Source organism: Nelumbo nucifera, chromosome 1 (assembly GCF_055504915.1).
Source record: "Nelumbo nucifera cultivar China Antique chromosome 1, China Antique-T2T, whole genome shotgun sequence".
In the NCBI taxonomy this organism is placed as follows: domain Eukaryota; kingdom Viridiplantae; phylum Streptophyta; class Magnoliopsida; order Proteales; family Nelumbonaceae; genus Nelumbo; species Nelumbo nucifera.
In genome coordinates, this window is record NC_142649.1 from 49,442,590 (window position 1) to 49,458,901 (window position 16,312).

Below are 16,312 nucleotides of genomic sequence, written 5' to 3' on the forward strand. Positions count from 1 at the left end.
ACATTGATGATGGTTCTACTTGAAGTACTTAGCAACATGAAGTTGATCATAAATTAGATTTCAGCATGCTTACTGAGATGTTATAAGTTATACATCTTAATTGTTGCAGCATGTGGAAGCTCCAGTTCCAACACCAAAGAATGGTGAAGTTTTGCTGAAGCTGGAGGCAACAAGTGTAAATCCGATTGATTGGAAAATTCAGAAAGGTGTACAACGACCATTTCGGCCACACAAATTCCCTCACATACCAGGTATATCCTCAAGAATTTTTTTATCTATATCCTAATTGAAGGTTTTCAACTTGGATTGCGATCAACGTTTCTGTTTTTTCTTTCTTCTTTTTTTTTTTTTTCGGGGGGGGTTAATTTTCTGGTGGAAAACCTCCCATAATATAACCATAATCTAAGGTGGAACCAGCCCATTCCAAATAGCCTATACCAGAAATGTCTGCATTGTAGTGGGGTTAGATCATAGTACAAGGAGATGAGAGGCATGTTTATTCATTTCTTACTTATTTTTTCAAACTTGATGAAACAGCTACTGATGTAGCAGGAGAGGTCGTAGAGGTTGGGTCTGGAATCAAGGATTTCAAAGCTGGTGACAAAGTCGTTGCTGTGCTTAGCCATGGTGTGAGTACTCAACCTCATGTTTTGGGGATAACACCCCTATTATTCACTTGTTCTTGCATTTTATTCTATAGGGATTTATTGAGAAGAATTACAGTTTGTAAATAGATATTTAGAGTGATGAACTGCATATGAAAATTGTTAGTGTCGCCTAAATAAGGGTAGAATGGTCATTTGAGTTTTATTAGTATGGTGATGTGTCCTTAAGTTAGTGCTGATGTGTCCCAACTTAAATAGGGGCATAAAAGACCTTTGTTATTATTTGAGTAAACTATATATATATATCCTGGCCGACCTAAGAGTAAGTTTTTTTCTCTTCTCTCTGGTTTGAACAGGCTTCTTCGTCTATTTCTCCTTCTCTTCTTCTCTCCCTCTCTCTCTCTCTTACTTCTTCTCTTTTATATTTAGTTCAGATCTGAAACTGATGAATCTAACTTGTAACAAAAATAGAATAGTTGGGTTTGTGGCCTCAATTTGGATAGACCAAGATCTGCAGTTAGTCCGTCCAATTAGGGAGAGATGAGTGGCATGGATTGGATCCTAGAAAACCTCACAGACTGGTCTACCTAGCTGAAGAAGAAAGAACCATAGTTAGATGGTTTCTAGACATACCTTGTGCTACTTAATTGAATGAACACTAGGAAACTTTTTTTGTCTGGATGTTTCTTCAGAACTATTTGATCCATTAGAAGTTGACAGTTTACCAATTTACATCAATCTTTATGAAAATGGACTCGATGTTTGTTCCTGACTCTGAAAAAGGCTTTTCTTGCTTTTGAGATTTAAGCTGTTGTATGTACCTGGATATGACTGTTGGGATCCGACGTGTGTCCATGAATCTGTTTCAGCATGATAAAAAAGGTCGACTTGGGGGCACATCCAAAAATAGTAATTACTACTTTCTTTGAAAGGTAGCAGTAGTGTTTTAAAAAGCATGGGAGGCGCCTCCAAGCGAGGCACCCCCAAAATGCCCTGAGGCGTATGCCAGAGGCGCTGATACCTCTGAGGCGTACGCCTCAGGTGCAAGAGGCCTACGACTCATATGCCTTTTTCATGAGGTGTGCTAGAGGCATACACATGCACATTTCATATAAAAAGATAGAGAAAAAAAAAAGAAAAAAAGGAAAAAAAAGGAAAGGAAAGGAAAAGAAAGGGAAGGCTTATGCCTCCTTCCTCCTCATTCCCCTCCTCTTAAGGTGGCTTACGCTTCCTTGTGTTTGGGAGGCCTATGTCTCTTACGTTCTAAACTACGCCTCACGCCTCTAGGTAGTGGAACTCCTCATGTCGCACCTCTGCATTTTAAAACATTGGGCAGCAGATCAGTCTATTACTGAAAATGAGTATGCACAGAAAAAATACAGGATTATAGCATATGCTACCTAACCATTCCCTGATGGGAATTCAAATTTGAATTACAAATTAGCCCTCCAATACAAGCTTTCCCTATTTACTCCCTATCTAGCCAATTGGTCATCCACACTGTTTGCAACCCTAGGAGTCCAAGACCAAGTTATCCCCAATTCTCTTGTGATAGAAAGAGCCTTCTTTCTTAAGGTGTATCTATGTTGCCAGGTTCCTTTGGAGCTATTTCTCAAACAGCTGACTCCTATCTTAGACTTTCCTTCAATCTCTACGTCATGCAGATTTAAGTCTCTAGTAGATTGTTAGGCCATGAAGCACAACCTGTTATTCCATATTGAGTCTCCACTCCTAGTAGTCCAGAGTATAATGCAATGAAAGCACCTAATATTATCTCTTACAACTCCCCCTACCACGGTACCCCTGATGGGCCGGGATTTCCTAAGATGCTGCCATCAAAATTGAGTTTAAAAGGTATACAAAGTTGAGATTTGAATTCCCTTACAACTCTTTGGTAGTTTAGACTTTGAATTTTCTATTGCCTACCAGCCCCTTATTATGTCCAAAGTGGCGAAAGGATTAAAGATATCCAATGTCTTAGTTGGAAGGTTTTTAGAAGAAGAAGAAGAAGAAGAAAGTGTCGAGAATGCTTGGTGTGTTATTGTTCACACCAAGAGACTTTTTCATTTAACTTCTCAAGCAAAAATTATCTCTACTGGCAACTCTTTCTCTAATGGAAGGTCGATCAACCTCTATATGCTTTGTACGATCATGTTGAACAGGGTTGTGGGCTATGTATATGGCAGCTTGATTGTCAAAATATAACATCATTGGAGTATCAATCTACACTCCCATTTCTGTCAACAAGTTCTTCAACCACAACAACTCAAAGACTCCATGTGCCATAGCTCTGTACTTTGCCTTTGCACTAGATCGAGCCACAACTAATTGCTTCTTGCTTCTACAAGATACAACATTACCACCCACCAAGGTACAATAGCCAAAAATAGACTCCTATCATCAATAGAACCTGCCCAGTCAGCATCAGAATAGGCTTCTACCTTCAGATGCCCATGATTAGAATACAACATCTCCTTTCCTGGACATCCCTTCAAATAGGCAAGTATTCTATTCACTGCTTGTATATGAGATGATCTAGGCTTGTGCATATATTGGCTGACCACACTTACAACATATGATGTATTTGGTCTAGTCAGACACAAGTAGAGAAGGCGACCGACAAGTCTCTGATACACACCTTTGTCAGGAAGGACATCTCCATCATCAACTTCTAACTTATATTGGGATCAATTGGAGTTTTAGCCGGTTTACAATCTAATTTTCTTTCCACTTGAAGCAAATCAAGGACATATTTCCTCTGAGAAATATAAATGCCCCTCTTTGACCTTGCGACCTTAATCCCTAGGAAATAGCGATGACTTTCGAGATCCTTAATTTCGAATTCAGTAGCAAGGAAAGACTTCAGTTCAGCAAGCCTTGAAATATCATCCCCTTTGATAACAATATCATCGACATATACTATCAACATAGTTATTTTTCCATTTACTCTCCTAATAAACAGGGTATGGTCAACTTGTGGTTGTGAAAAGCCAATTTTCAAGATAGCTTTCCTAAATCTGTCAAACCAAGCTCTAGGGGACTGTTTAAGGCCATAAAGGGATTTCTTCAAACGACAAACCTTTCCTTCACTCCCAAGGATGTTCACTCTTGGAAGAAGTTCCATGTAAACTTCTTCCTAAAGGTCTTTGTTCCAACTTTAATAAAGTAAGAAAAGGTGAAGAAAAGGATAGAAGAAAGAAAGAGAAGAAGATAGGAAGAGAAAGGGAAGGGAAATAGAAGAAAAGGAGAAGAAAAGAGGGAAGACTAGAAAGGAGAAATCTGTTCACTTCACCTTATTGTCGACCTAGGTTGTATTAACATTCTACTAAGGCTGAAATGACTACAATACCCATAGGAAAGTTACAGCAGATATAAGAGAGAAAGAATAACATGAAAAAGACAATACTAGCCCTATTAATTACTTCTAACAATTCTGATAGTCCCCCTAAGCTAGAGCATATATATCATTAAGTTCCAACTTGTTACAAATATAGTCCATCCTTGAGCGGCCCACACTTTTAGTAAAAATATCAGCTACTTGCTCTTCAGATTTAATATAGGGAGCAACAACCTCTCCTCTTGTCACTTTCTCTCTCACGAAATGGCAATCAACTTCAATATGTTTAGTTCTTTCATGAAACACTAGATTAGAGGCAATATGCGTTGTAGCTTGGTTGTCACAAAACAATTTAATGGGTTGACAAATTGTGATATTCATCTTCCAAAGAAGATGCTTCAACTAGACTAGCTCACAGGTAGCATGGGCCATTGCCCTGTATTTAGCTTCAATGCTACTCCTAGCAATTACGTTCTGCTTCTTGCTCTTCCAAGTAATGAGATTTCTACACAAGAAAGTACAATAACCTGTAGTAGACTTCTTGTTTGTCGGAGACCATGCCCAATTTGCATCTGAGTACCCTACTAGAGACATATCTCCCCCTTTCTTGTACAAAAGCCTCGACCAGGAGCACCCTCATAACGCCATCCCAATGAGCAATTGTTGGATTCTGCATGAATTGACTGAGGACTCCAACATTAAAGGAGATGTTAGGCCTAGTGATGGTAAGATAGATCAACTTGCGTACTAGTTTCTGATACCCTGTAGGGTCTTCTAATGGCTGCCCTTGACTATCAGTCATCTTCACATTGGGATCCAAGGGAGTTTCAACTAGCTTGGATCCTGTTGAAGATTAATCAGTTTTGTGATGTTTTTATGAGTAGATGTTTTATGTTAGTTGTTAGATAGGAGGTGGGGACCACATTAGTTATGTGAGTCCAAATTTTATTATGTTTTTGTGTCTTATATATGTTGTTTTATGTCTTGCCGCCCTATAAGGTCATAGTTGTCTTTGTACTGCTCTATTATTTTTAATATAAATAATAAGTGAAGGGAGCAACCAGATTATTAGCTCTCCTTTCTTTTCAACTTCTCTTCTCTTCTCCTTTTCTCTTCCTTCTTTCTTCAAGAAACTCCTTTTATTTCATATTTTTTTAATCCAGCAAGCTTTCTACTCGGTATCAGAGTAGCGGCTAGGGTTTGTAGAAGCATTCTCATGCAGCCCTAGATCAGCCGACTGCATGAAGTAATAAAGGGCTGATCGATCTATTGTAGATTGCCCAGTTCTTGGATTTTTTGGTGGGATCTAATCATCAGGAAGGTGATCTACTGTTCGACATCAAAATCAGGAAGAACTGGAGTATGGGGAAGAGTCCCAGAAAAGTTGGACTCCTTGTTTTTTATCTGATCTTAGGCGGCCAAGTATTGTTAGCTTTCTTTTGATTTTCTGAAGAGTGGTTTGGTTTCTGGATTTTTCTGAGCCTCCTGGAGTGATCGATTTACTCCTCTCTGTTGGGAGGCGTGGGGAGGAGAGAGATTTCTCTCCAGCTAGGGTTTTCTTCTTCCGAAAGGGTTTGTTTCTGTGTGTGTGATATTACATTGTTTTTGGAAGGTTTCCAATCTATTTTTTCTTATTGTTGAACTGTTTGAATTAAGATGGAGAGTTGGAATACCGAGTTGAAATCTACCGGTACTATGGGACTGGGTGATGGAGGTAGTAGTGATATTTTTGGGTTTGGGATCATTACTACAGTAAAACTTGATGGTACAAATTATTTGGAGTGGGCACAATCAGCTAAGATGGCTATTGGTGCCTGTGGAAAATTAGGATATCTCACTAGGGAGGAGAAGAAACCTGATACAGACTCTTCCCGATGGGTGCAGGAGAATTACGTAATGTCCTAGTTGTGTAATTCTATGTTACCTCATATTGCAAAAAAATTCCTATGGGCTAATACTGCTAAGGAGATTTGGGATGGAGTGACTGAAACCTACGCTCAGAAACAAAATGAAGCTAGAGCCTATCAGTTAAGGAATTAGGTGATAAGTATGAAATAGGGAGAAAAACCTCTTGCTTTGTATTTCTCCATGCTGAAAACCCTATGGCAGAAAATAGGTCACTTAGAAACTGTGGTATGGGAAAGTGTAAATGATGCAACAACCTATCATAGACTGGTAGAGAGGAATAGGGTTTTTGAGTTCTTGGCAGGGCTGAACCCTGAATTCGACATTGCTAGGCAGCATATTCTTTCTAGGGAGGGTGTGATACTCTCTCAAGCCTATGCCTTCGTCTCTAGAGAGGAAAGTAGGAGGAATGTAATGCTGAGACAGCCTGGGATTGACCAGTCAGCTATGGTTGGAACAACAAAACCTAAGCTGAATGGAGACAGGGGGAGTAGTGAGACTAGAAGGGAAGATAAGAAGGATTTGGTGTGTGATTATTGCAAGAAGCCTAAGCATACCAGGGACACTTGCTGGAAGCTTCATCCAAATCTTATGCCTGCCCGGATAAGGAACAAGAACGGAAATGCAAATGTAGCCACTATAGGAGACTCTTCGGTCCCTCTTTCCCAAACGGATTGGGAATCCATTGTTGTGAGGACAGAATTGGAGAGGTTTGGACAGCTTATGAGTAAGAAAGATTCACCTAGCACTAGCCTTCCAGATGGACAACAGAATGCAGGAGCCACCTACACTTCTTCCTTTGCACATACAGGTAGTTCATATGCAACTGCAAATCTTGCATCCACTTTAGGTAAGGAGGGACCTCCCTGGATTATAGACTCAGGAGCAATTGAGCACATGACTAATGCCCCTACCCTTTTCAGTTCCTATCAGTTGTGTTCTAGTAGAGACAGTCTCTACAGCAGATGGTTCACATATCCCCATTGCTGGGAAAGGGACAATTAGAGTGACCAATGATATAACTGTCTTCTGTTTTACATGTCCCTAGACTTCATACCAACCTACTGTCTGTTAGTTCTTTGACAGAATTTGAATTGTTCCGTAACCTTTCTTCCTGGTAATTGTGTTTTGCAGGATCTGGAGTCAAAGAAGATGATTGGGAGTGGCCATGAGGTGAATGGAGTCTACCTTCTGGATGAGATTCCGAGACATCAGGGCCATCATGTTAGCAACAACAGTAGTAGTGGGTCAGAGTCAGTGAACCAGATTATGCTCTGGCACAATCGCTTGGAAAACCTTTCTTTTAGTTCTTTAAAATGTCTTTTCCCAAAGTCCAGGGCAATATTGGAATTTTGGTCCGGTTCAGGGTTTCAAGAAAACCCACACTGCATGTACCTCAGGTCTCACCTTAGCAGCTGAGATAAGCCACCCCAACCAACTTGGTGGTATATTAGTGTCAGCCTTGGCAAGATAAATCTCCCCAGATCTATCCAACGGCTGTGAAGATTCTAAAGTAACACGAGTCTCATATGTGTCCAGTTTAAGGGTATTACACAGAAACATACCATAATAACATGAATCAAATATGTACTTTATTCATTTACAATAAATGTCATAATGTACATCATGCTGATTGGAGGGCATACACTGTCTTAACATGAAGGTCATTTAGTGATTATAAAATGAGCATGTTATGTAACAAACTCGTCAAAAGAGAATAATCGAATCCTTACCTTCTCAGTCCTCTGTGTGTGTGTGTTTCTTCTTTCTCCCCACCCCTCTCATCTCCCCATTGTAAGCCTTTTCAGGAGGTTGAGCTCCCTCAAAGTAGCTCGATGAATTTCAGTTTTATTAGTTTATATTCGGGTCCTGCTGGTTATGGAAATGTGATTATAGAGCAGAAGTTCTAGCTGTCCTACAGGGTCTAAAGCTGCTTAAGAAGAATAACTACAACATCATTGTTGAAGGGGACTCTAAAGTGGTGGTGGAATGGGTTAGAAAAGAGGAAAGGTGCCCGTGGCTGTATAGACGCATTCTGAGTGAATATTCTGCACTTAAATGAGACAGGGTAGTTGCTGTTCAAAGGGAATGCAGATCTTCAAATGGGCTTGCAGATGGATTAGCTAGACAAGGAGTAGAAATAGAGAATTTTTTTTCTGGGGTGATGGGACTGGACTATATCCTAATGTATTGGATTTCTGTTTTGGAGTTTGATTTATAATTGTTGTTTGGGAGTCTGGCTTCTTTCAGTTTGTTCTCTACGGTTCATGGTCATCTCAACCTCTGGGGTGACTTTACTCTTGTATTTTGATCTTCTTTATTAACAAAAACTGTTCCGTTATTTCATTAAAAAAAAAGAGATAATCTGGCATCTAGAGGTGTGCAGGTGGAGAATTCATGTCATTTATGTGAGTGTTGGCGAGTCAGCAAGCCATGTTTTGATTCATTTTCTACTTGCATACAGTTTGTAGTCTCGTTTTGTGAAGTTTTTCAGTCAGCAATGGGTGGTCCCTGTGGAGTTCAAGGCTTATTCTCTCAATGGAAAACACCAGCTTCAGTAGGAGAGGAAAATGTCTTTGGTTCATGGTGCATTTCTTCTCTGCACAGAGCCTCAATTAAAGTTTATTGTTGATAGCTCTTCACCTCTGGTCAAAAGGCTGTATTTACAATTTTTAGGTGTGCATTTCTTCTCTGCACAGAGCCTCAATAATGCAATCACTTTTCATTTACATTTTTCAAATGTGTGTGTGTATATACAAAAAAAAGAGCTAATTGAGTCTGAAAAGTTTATCTTTGTTACCAAGAATATTATTATATAGGAAGATGGAAGTGTTATAAACATTAGATGCTCACTTATGCCAAATAAGCAAGGAGAGAAGGGAATGTCTTATGTAGAAGTGTCATCCCTCAAGAATCCAGTGTCAGAATGCACCATGCATCAGATTTGGACTTCGTCCATTTAGGAGATTCCATGCAACAATGCATGGTTAACATGCATAAATAAGTAGTTGGACTGAATTTTGTATAAGTCCTGTTATTATATCCTTTCTGCTACAACTTTTAATGAATGCATGCCCCAGTACTAGGCAACTGATTACTCCTTTTGTATAAGAGGTTAGAGCAATTAGGTGAGATTTTATTCATTTTCATGGGGTTACTTTGTTGCAAAAACATCAATTGCCCCCATGCAACCAGGATACCCTCAAGAGGAGAATGTGTCCTGCATGTAAGATGGGCTCTTGCTCGTGTATGTTGGATTAGTACTACCAGGTTTTTCCTTTTTCTCTCTTTTCCTTCATATCTATTCTGGCCAGTGGAGGTTTTTTTTTTTTTTTTCTTTTTCTTTCGATGCATATCTTGGAACTGGCCTTTCTATTATTTCTTTTGGTAATCTATCTTAAACAGCTTTTTGGATTTATGTTTTGAAGTCTTTGTTACGAGTGAGTTAAGAATTCTTATCCATCTTTTGATGTATACATTATATGTGTATATGTGCCTGTGATGCACTCCTTTTATCTTTCTACATTAATGGGCTCCAAAGCCCTTGTTCATGTTAATAAATCACTTATCCTGGTTGTTGTTAATCATAGCTATTTTGAAATTACAGACCGGAGGTGGTCTTGCTGAGTTTGTTGTGGCGCAAGAGAGCTTGACAGTTAAGAGGCCTCCTGAAGTATCAGCAGCTGAAGGTGCAGGGTTACCTATAGCCGGCCTCACTGCACACCATATACTTGTCAATTCTGCTGGGGTCAAACTTGATGGTAGTGGCAAGCCAACAAACATTCTGATTACTGCGGCCTCAGGTGGTGTAGGTCACTATGCTGTTCAGCTGGCAAAGCTTGGGAACACACATGTCACAGCAACCTGTGGGGCTCGAAACATTGAGTTGGTTAAGAGCCTAGGTGCAGATGAAGTTCTTGATTATAAGACCACAAAAGGAGCAGCCTTGAAGAGTCCTTCTGGTCGGAAATATGATGTAGTTCTCCACTGTGCGACTGGTATTCCTTGGTCAACCTTTGCTCCAAATTTGAGCGATAATGCCAAAGTTATAGATATCACTCCTGGCCTTAGTTCCTTGCTGACCTGTGCATTGAAGAAGTTGACCTTCTCTAAGAAGAAGTACGTGCTAACATTTGTAACCCCCAAGAAAGACAATCTGGAGTTTTTGGTTAATTTGGTGAAGGAAGGGAAACTAAAGACAGTAGTTGACTCGACACATCCACTGAGCAAGGCTGAAGATGCTTGGGCTAAGAGCATAGAAGGTCATGCTACTGGAAAAATAATCGTGGAGCCATAAATTAGGGGATAAATTAGCCCCATGGGGGTATGGTGGATAAGAATTTCTTTAATATCACTATACATGGGATTTGCAGAAGATATATTCATACTAAAATTACTAAATATCTTGTGTGTAATTCATGTGTTAAAATTCCTGTGCATCTTTATTGTAATCTGGAAACCATGGTGTCTATTTTATTTCACGGTTCTATTCTTAGAACCTGTATCATTTTATTGTGTGCAAATATTTGACTCGAAGAGAACCTATGTACAGTCTTCTAATATGGTTGTGTTTAGGGAACGTAAAGTTGTTTTTGTTATATGATAATGGCAGTGTTATATCTCACTTGTATGTGCAAATATTTGATTTAAAGAGTACATATATTCAGTCTCACTTGTATAGGTTTCCCTATCCTATAAATTTAATTGGCAAAATATTACAAAGATGGGGTTCAACTCAAATCTGAACAACGCCCAACCAAATAATCCCATCCCCAAAAGTTTTAACCTTCTGAGCCACATAATTAGACCCTAACGTAAAGTTTCGAGGCTTATATACAAATCTCACAGAATTGAAATTTAGAAGAAGAGCTAACACTTTATCCAACCAAACCATAAAAAGCCAATAATATAGATGAACCCGGACCCATTAACACTTTCGAGTCCTTTAGAGTCTGCAGCTAACCGTCCCTCGAACCTCAATGTGTCATTACATTAACTAGATTCTAAAAAACTGTCATTTTTTCTCTGCCGTTAGCGGTTCGTTAGTTATCTATATAAACTGTCAATTTAGTCTGTCGTTAGCGGTTCGTTAGTTATCTATATCACATGATGATATGTAAAACTTAAGACTGAACTAGAAGAGAGGGACTTGTAGTCTTCACACGACAGTACGACAAAAGTAGTGTCGTCACTGAATATCCATCTCCAAGGAAGCTTCTCGTGATTTGTCACAACCAAAGAACAGGTCCATCCTTATCATTCTTCTTCTTCATTTTTTCTTATTTATTAGAGTTGTAAATCGGGTCATGCCGCTTGTGGCCTGACACGGCCTGGCACGAAATTGAGCCATCCCGGCACGACAATACGTGGGCCATACCAGAACGACACGATGGAATGGGCCATCTCCGGCCTGGCTGGTACGGCCAGCACAGCTAAGCTGGCCCATACTGTATATATATATATATTTATTATATTATTTTATTTAATTATTGTATATATAAACAATTGTATACATCAAATTTCATATAAAATAAAAATTTAAAGATTTTTTTTCATTTTCCTAAACAAACCTCTCATAGCTTGGCCTAGTCTGTTGCCTAACTTGACCCAAGGCTTGGCCCATGGACTAGCCCGACCTATGACATGGCACAACACGGACCCGTGTGGGCTCAGGCCAGGCCGACCCCCCAAATTATCCTAGGGGAGGGAGACACAGACTAAGACGGCTTGCAGGCCAACACAGAATAACCTGCATTTTGTGCGGGCCACATGCGGGTCGTGTTGTGCCAGCCCATCACGACCCAATTTACACCTCTATTCTTTATGGGCATCAAAGATGGGACGGTGGGTGTAATGTCAAAAAATATGAATCCAACAAAAACTCAATGTTGGATTTCTCAACCTCAACATAAGTATGAAGTGAAGCAAAGACTCCTTTTAACTTTTGAGAACCATATAAACGTTCTTCTTCTATGCAATGGCCAATGATAGAAGAAGGAAGAATTTCATATCTAAGTTGGTAATAGGAGAAGTAATCACTCAACAAAGGGAGATCTCTAGGGCTTTTGTAGTGCACTTTAGATCAATATATAGAATGCCCTTAAATGATAGAATTTGGGTTAAAGGTTTGGATTGGCCTAAGCTATCAAATGAGTCAAAAAGCTAGTCCAAAGCTCTAGGTCTAGATGGATTTAGAATGGCCTTTTATCAAGATTGTTGGGATATCTTGTAGAATGATTTGTTAGATGTGTTTAATGAATTCTTTGAGAGGGGTGTGATCAATCCGAGGTTGAATGCTACATTCCTTGTCCTAATTCCCAAAAGGAAAGAAGAAGTTCATCCAAGAGATTTTAGACCTATAAGTTTGGTGAATAGCCTATACAAAATAATAGCTAAGGTCCTATCATTAAGGATAAGGAAAGTTGTCCCCTTTATAATTTTGCCAAACCAAGGGGCATCAATGAAATCAAAAGGTCAAAAAAAAGGCTTGCTTTGTAAACTAGACGTAGAGAAATCTTATGATATGGTGGATTGGATCTTTCTAATTAAAGTCTTAATTCATTATGGGTTTGAAGAGAGGTAGTGTAATTGGATTTGGGGGTGTTTACATACATGTGCGTATTTGGTGATAATAAATGGTATGGTGGTGGATTTTTTTTTTCCAACAAAGCAAGGGATTAGGCAAGGGGACCCACTCTCACCTTTCTTATTTACACTTGTGGTAGACACCCTAAGCAGACTTACGCTAAGGGCATATTCGAGACAATTGGTAAGGGGATGGATACTAGGGGGGGATAGAGTGCCACTCACACATCTTCAATTCCCAAATGATACAATCCTTTTTTTGTGAAGGTGACATTGTGAATGTTAGACAATGTATGCCCTTAGCTCCAATCAGATTGATGTGCATTATGTCATTTATCGTAAATGAATAAAGTGCATAATTGATTCATGTGATTTGGTGTGTTTCTGTGTAATACCCTTAAACTGGACACTTATGAGACTCATGTTAGTTTAAAATCTTCACAGTCGTTGGATCAATCTAGGGAGATTTATCTTACCAAGACTGACACTGATATGCCGCCAAGTTGGTTGGGGTGGCTTGTCTTAGCTGCCAAGGTGAAACCTGAGGTACATGTAGTGTGGGTTTTCTTGAAACCCTAAGCCGAACCAAATTCCAGTATTGCCCTAGACCTTGGAGATAGATGGGAAAAACTGGAATGTTACACCTGACCCCTAGACTCGATTATGGTACTGTACTAGGTGTCAGATTGGGCTGTCTTTGATATTCCAAACAGTGATATCCTTAGAGGGAGTCAAAACCTGGGTATGTTGGGACAATCCGAGAATTCATCTGAGTGGGTGATCATAGTGACAGGATCAGCCCCATTGTCGAACAAAGTGAATGATCGGGGAATGCACTATCTCTGATGGAAACTTAAAACTGTCGGCAGTTGATTTCAATCATTGAAATTTGATTTTGCAAAATATAATTATATAGATATATACATATATATTATGGTTTCAAAATGTTTGCAAAAATGTTTTAATTCCCAAGATCGATGTGAGTAGATAGTGCAACACTGTACCTTGCAGCCGAGGAAGAAGTCCTCTCTTGTCGGGCAGTGTTTGATCATTATGGGCTGAGAGGTTAAGTGTAAGACCATTGAGGGTAATACCTGATGGACTAATCTTGCATTTGCCCACAGTCCTTGGGTTTTCGTAAGGTGGCTGGACCCAAGGACTATTTAGTGCAAATGTTGGGCCCATTAAGAGCCCATGGTGATGGACTCAGGGGTTCACTGTCTCCTATAGTAAATTCGGCCAGGCCTTGTAACAAGGTGAAGGAATGAGAGATACATCATTAGGATGGCCAAACCCTGCAGGAAGGTTGGGCGAAATTTCAAAAATTTTTCTCTCCCATGTGCGAATCTCGATCCCTATTTTAGAAAACTGCATTTTCAATGATCAATCTTGAACCTAAACCAGACCAGATCTGAAACCAAAAGGGAGTGAAGGGATATACCTGATACGAAGTAGTAATAACCTCCAATTAAGGTGTTCACGCCCAAGGAAAGATCCAAAAACTGCTTTCACCGAAGATGACACGGTGCAGGATGAAGCAGAATCATCAGGATGGCTCTTCAATAAGAACCTGATTCTTCAGCAAGAATTTGATGGAGGGCTAGTGAGCACGACTTCTGATTACCTTTTCCACCAAAAGGTAATATCAAGAACACTTCTTGATCGCTTCCACAGGTGGAGATCGAACTGGTATGGCGGCAAGAGCAGAAGACAGGAGCTGTCGAACTGCAGGTTCTTCTCTCTTTGTTAGCTCTGAACTGAGAATTGTGTATTAGAGGCTCTCCCTGCTCCTCTATTTATAGCCTTTAAAGAGAGCATCTTCTAATCCCATTAGGAGTTTCCCAATCCAAATCTTGAATTTGGATCTGGACTCTCTTTAAAGAGATAAGGATAACCCCTTATCTTATCTGTAGATAAAGATCAGCCCTCCTAATCTAATTAGAAGTTTCTTGATTCAAATCTTTATTTGGATCTGGACTCTCTGAGTGGATAGGGATAACCCCTTATCCTATCTGTTGATCTAAATCCTAGAACCGCCTCTTTTTAATTAATCTCATTAAGCCAGTTCGAATTGAGCTTTAGGCCCATTAAGTCCATCTGCTCACTTACTCTCCAAACTGTTGCCCAGTTGGATATCCTTGTATGGCGTGGGACCTAAACATTGATCTACACATCAGTCACATGGGTTTAGCCCAACCTCTGTTACAAGGCCTGGCCGACTTCACTATAGGAGATAGTGAACCCCTGAGTCCATCACCATGGGCTCTTAATGGGCCCAACATTTACACTAAATGGTCCCTGGGTCAAACCACCTTATAGAAACCTAAGGACTGTAAGTAGATGCAAGATTAGCTCATCAGGTATTACCCTCAATGGTCTTACACTTAACCTCTCAGCCCATAATGATCAAACACTACCCGACAAGAGAGGACCTCTCCATTGGCTGCAAGGTACAGTGTTGCACTCTCTACTCACATGGATCATGAGAATTAAAACCTTTTGCAAACATTTTGAAACCATATATATATATATATATATATATATATTTGCAAAACAAATTTCAACGGTTGAAATCGACTGCCAGCAGTTTTGGTTTCCATCAGAGAGAGTGCATACCCGAACATTCACTTTGTCCGACAAAGGGGTTGATCCTGTCACTATGATCACCCACTCAGATGAATTCTTGAACTGTCCCAACATACCTAGGTTTTGACCTGAAGGGATGAGAGATCCATCATATGGATAGCCGAACCCTGTAGGTAGGTAGGGCGAAATTTCAAAAATTTTTCTCTCCCATATGGGAATCACATTCCCTGTTTTAGAAAATCTGCATTTTCAAGGATCAATCTTGAACCTAAACCGAACCAGATCTAAAACCAAAAGGTAGGAGAGAGATATACTTGATACAGAGTAGCAGTAACTCCCAATGAAGGTGTTCACGCCCAAGGAAAACTCCAAAGACTGCTCCCACTGAAGATGACACAGTGTAGGGTGGAGCAGAATCAGCAGGTGGTTCTTCAGAAGAACCAAATCCTTCTGCAAGAATTCGATGGAGGGTATGTGAGCACAACTTCAGATAAGTTTTTCACCAAAAACTGATATCAAGAACCCTTCTTGATCGCTCCTACAGTGGATAACGAATTGGCAATGCGGCAGTAGGAGGAGGGCACAAGAGCAGAAGATGGCGCAATCTTACAATTGTTGTCTTCTCTCTTTCTGTGATCTGAGATCTGATTGAGTTGTTGTTGTGAATGGAGGTTCGCCCTCCTCCTCCTTTTATAGCCTTTAAAGAGAGCTCCTAATCTCATTAGGAGTTTCCTAATTCAAATCCTTATTTGTATTTGGACTCTCTTTAAGAGATAAGGATAAGCCCTTATCTTATTTGCAGATTAGATCAACCCTCCTAATCTTATTAGGAGCTTCCTGATCCAAACCTCTATTTGGATATGGACTCTCTGAGTGGATAGGGATAACTCCTATCCTATCTGCTGATCTAAATCCTAGAACTACCCCTCTTTAATTAATCAAATTAAACCAGTTCGAATTGGGCTTTAGGCCCATTAAGTCCATGTGCTTATTCAGCCTCCAAACTACTGCCCAGTTGGGCTTTCTTGTATGGCGTGGGACCCAAACATTGATGTACACATCAGCCACATGGGTTCAGTGATAGATATAATTATATAACCCTAGCAAGTGCACTAGTTATCAAGTAGTAAAAAGATATCGTTCCCACGAGGATTTAACAAAATAAGTATTAGAACTATAGCTTCCCTCAATTTTTTGGACAACCGAATTTTGGATCTAACAATAGGAACTACTGAAAATTAAAGATAGAAAAAGAAAAGAGATAAAAACAAAGGCAATCAATGACTGAACTTGC

General features: G+C 39.8%; 1 protein-coding gene across 6 annotated transcripts in view; it reads left to right on the forward strand.

The window, feature by feature from the left end:
* LOC104587508 (chloroplast envelope quinone oxidoreductase homolog) overlaps positions 1 to 10,468 on the forward strand; it is a 31,339-nt gene extending 20,871 nt beyond the window's left edge. For 2 of the 6 annotated variants that reach the window (XM_088896678.1, XM_010245143.3), the window contains 3 exons: positions 110 to 251; positions 550 to 629; positions 9,455 to 10,468. In XM_088896678.1, coding sequence (XP_088752804.1) covers positions 110 to 251; positions 550 to 629; positions 9,455 to 10,144 — 912 coding nt within the window. In that variant the 3' untranslated portion in view covers positions 10,145 to 10,468. Of the gene's footprint in view, positions 1 to 109; positions 252 to 537; positions 630 to 9,454 lie in introns of all 6 variants that reach the window. The other 4 variants (XM_088896679.1, XM_010245144.3, XM_088896677.1 and 1 more) reach the window with 2 other exon arrangements.
* The last annotated feature ends 5,844 nt before the right edge of the window (positions 10,469 to 16,312 follow it).